Below are 3,588 nucleotides of genomic sequence, written 5' to 3'. Positions count from 1 at the left end.
GATACCTTATGAAAGTTAAAACTAGGTCGATAGAACACAAAAGTTTTTAGATTGTATTTGGTATTGTAATATTATAAAGTACTTTTTAAAAGTAATTTTTGCTTAAAAATTAATGCATAAAAATAATTTTTGTTCTTATTTTTTTATTTTTATATTAGTATATCAAAACTATTGAAAAATACTAAAAAAATATCAATTTCATATTTTTTCAAGAAAAAACATTTTTGAAAAATACCTAAAACATAAGCAAACTCTCTCCCAAAACACACCTTTAAAAGAAAACATACAATAACTATTATTATGTCTTTATTATCAATATTAGATGAATTTTAAGGATTGTCGATCCCTTTTAAAATATGTGTTTTTTTTTTATTGGTTTCACCCATGAGTGATTCATATCTTACTGATCCTTTCCAAAATATTATGTTTATTTGATCTATCCATAAGCGATTCATTTTAATTAGTTGATTTCAAAACTTGTGTTTTTGGATTGGTTCGCTCATAAATTGTTTGTATTTGATTTATCCTTTTTAAAATGTTTTGTTTAATTAGTCCATCTATGAGCAATTTCATTTCAACTAGTTGATTTCAAAACTTATGCTTTTGGATTGGTTCACCTTAAATGGTTCGTAGCTGACTGATCTTTTTAAAATGTTGTGTTTAAGTTGTTCATGTCTATCATGAGCAAGTTCATTTCAAGTCAGTTGATTTTAAAACTTGTGTTTCCTGATCGGCTCATTCACTCATTAAGCATTTTAGTTTTTACCAATTTTTTTCAAAATTTTATGTATAATTGTTTCACTCATGAGTTGTTTATTTTAATTAAATAATTCAAAAAAGACTTGTTCTATTTTTATCAGTATCCGTGAGTGGTATTTTTTTAGCTGATCCATTTGAAACTTGTGTTTTTTAATAATTCATCATTTGAGGATTTCATTATTGATCTACTACTTGAAAACATATTTTTTTTATATTGTATTTTCTTTGTATGTAATGGAGTGTTGCATGATACACACAGAGTCACCAACATACAATGAATCACCTTACGCAAGGTGCTAAAATAGATAATTCAATCATTTTGCATCAATAATAGTAATCTTATTTGTTTATGTGCTTATATGTTTAATTTATTATGTGCGTTATCGAGTCCAAAGGCCACCGTCTTTTCAGGGGAGGGGTTCGATCTTATGTATTTTTATTTTCTTGTTTATTTATTTTACTTCACCTATTTTTTTTCTATGTACAATATAACTAGAGATTCTTTTCATGGTTAATGTGTGCTCTGTAGTTTGCTAATAAATTACAACATTGATCTTTTCTAATTATTGGGCTTATTATTTTACAATTTCGTCTTTATTCAAGAAGATTAAAGCCCAATAACCTGAATGTTGCAAAGGCCAGGCTATCAATACAATCTTTTCAATAGGGCTTCTTGTCCAGAAACTTTAGAAGAAATGAAAAAAATAGACCCAAACTTGTTCTTGGCCAGGTTTACTCCAGTCTCCACCCTCTCTGCTCTGCTCTGCTCTGCTCTACTCCACTGTTAGGGTTTCAGAGTTGCTTCAATGGAATGGTGAGTTGAATTTTATTCGCTACTGCTACAACTACTTTCTCACGTTTTAATTTCCAATGTTTAGATTACTCTGCAAAAGCATAGTGATAGGGTCTTCTGTTAGAGCTTCACCAGTTCATTATTTTCTTGAAAACCCTTCAATACTATCATGTCTCAGATACATCTCATCAGCGAATACGGATGATAATATAAAAGAACATTCCTTTACAGTCTCATACCTTATGAACAAATGTGGGTTCTCTCTAAAAGCTGCTTTAGAAGTTTCTAAACAGGTCCATTTTGAAACCCCAGATAAGCCTGATTCTGTTCTTACCGTTTTCAAGAACTATGGCTTCTCAAAGTCCCATATCTTGAACCTTGTGAGGAGACGGCCAGCGGTGCTTTTGTCTAAACCTAAAACAACACTTTTGCCCAAGCTTGAGTTTTTCCAATCTAAAGGTTTTTCAAGCCCTGATGTTATCAAAATCATATCATCCTACCCATGGGTTTTTAAGTACAGCTTAGAAAACCAGTTAGTTCCTGCTTTTGATTTCCTTGAAAACTCGCTCCAATCTGATGCCGTGGCAATCAAAGCAATCAAGCGTTTCCCTCGTATTCTAAATGTTACTGTTGAAAACATGGCACGTGTTGTCGATGTTTTACTAGACAACGGAGTCCCTGAAAAGAATATTGCTCTGCTAATTCGTTCCCGGCCTTCTATTATGGTTTCAAATCTGGGGAATTTAAAAAAGCTTATAGAGGAAGTGACTCTAATGGGATTTCATCCTTCCAAGAGTCAGTTTGTTGTGGCAATCAGGGTGCTGACGTCCGTGACCAGATCCACGTGGGAGAAGAAGCTTGATGTGCATAGAAAGTGGGGGTTGTCCGAGGAAGAAATTCTTGAAGCATTTGTAAAGTTTCCATGGTTTATGTCCCTATCTGAAGCGAAGATCATGGCAGTTATGGATCTTTTTGTCAACAAATTGGGCTGGGAGTCTTCCTATATTGCCAAAAATCCAACTTTTTCATCATATAGCCTTGAGAAAAGGCTAATTCCAAGGGCTTTGGTGTTGCAATTTTTAGTTTCTAAAGGCTTGGTTGAGAAGAGTTTCAGAAGCCTTGCATTCTTTAATACACCTGAAGATAAGTTCCGGCAGATGTTTATAGATCACCATGCTGACTCTACTCAGATATTGAAATTTTACGAGGAAAAACTGAATCTTTCATCGGTTGTAAACTCTTCCACTTTTTAAATCACTATCACTATACATTTTTTTCATATTGTTTTCTTCTTGTGTTCTTTGGATTTCCATAAATTAGGCATTGTGTATTGCAATTTAGTTTCTATATCATCTGTTTTTTACTCAATCAAACCTTGAAGCTCGTGATGAATCTGCTTTTGGTGCTTTTGTCTACAGCTCACAAAACACTTGCCCAAGCTTGAATTTTTCCAATCTAAAGGTTTTTCAAGCCCTGACCATGTCAAAGTCATATCATCCTACCCATGGATTTTGAAACGTAGCTTAGAAGACCAGATAGTCCCCGCTTTTGATTTCCTTGGAAACTTGCTCCAATCTGATGTCGTGGTCATCATAGCAATCAAGCGTTCCCCTCGTATTCTAAATAGTAAAGTTGAAAACATGGCATGTATTGTTGATGTTTTACGAGACAATGGAGTCCTTTAAAAGAATATTGCTCAGCTAATTCGTACCCAGCCTTTCGTATTCTAAATCTGGAGTAATAGAGGAAGTGACTCTAATGGGATTTCATCCTTCCAAGAGTCAGTTTGTTTCTGCAATCATGTGGGGAGGTCCATGAGCAGATCCACATGGGCAAAGAAACTTGCTGTGTATAGGAGGTGGGGTTTGTCCGAAGAGGAAATTCTTGCATAAAGTTTCCATGGTTTATGGCCCTATCTGAAGAGAAGATCATGGCACTGATGGATCTTTTTGTCCACAAATTGGGCTGGGAGGCGTTCTATCTGCCAAAAACCCATCAATTGCATCGAATGGCATGGAGAAAAGGTTTGGCTGAGA

The 3,588-nt window shown here is 34.3% G+C and overlaps 1 protein-coding gene across 1 annotated transcript; it reads left to right on the top strand.

The window, feature by feature from the left end:
* The first annotated feature begins 1,566 nt into the window (after nt 1-1,566).
* Nucleotides 1,567-2,925, top strand: LOC118058900 (uncharacterized). Its single transcript, XM_035071689.2, has one exon. The coding sequence runs from the start codon at nt 1,630-1,632 to the stop codon at nt 2,803-2,805; it is 1,176 nt and encodes a 391-aa protein (XP_034927580.1). The 5' UTR covers nt 1,567-1,629; the 3' UTR covers nt 2,806-2,925.
* The last annotated feature ends 663 nt before the right edge of the window (nt 2,926-3,588 follow it).

The sequence above is a fragment of the Populus alba genome, chromosome 4 (assembly GCF_005239225.2).
Source record: "Populus alba chromosome 4, ASM523922v2, whole genome shotgun sequence".
Classification (NCBI taxonomy): Eukaryota; Viridiplantae; Streptophyta; class Magnoliopsida; order Malpighiales; family Salicaceae; genus Populus; species Populus alba.
The sequence above is the reverse complement of the archived record's forward strand: the minus strand, read 5'-3'. Positions and strand labels throughout refer to the sequence as shown.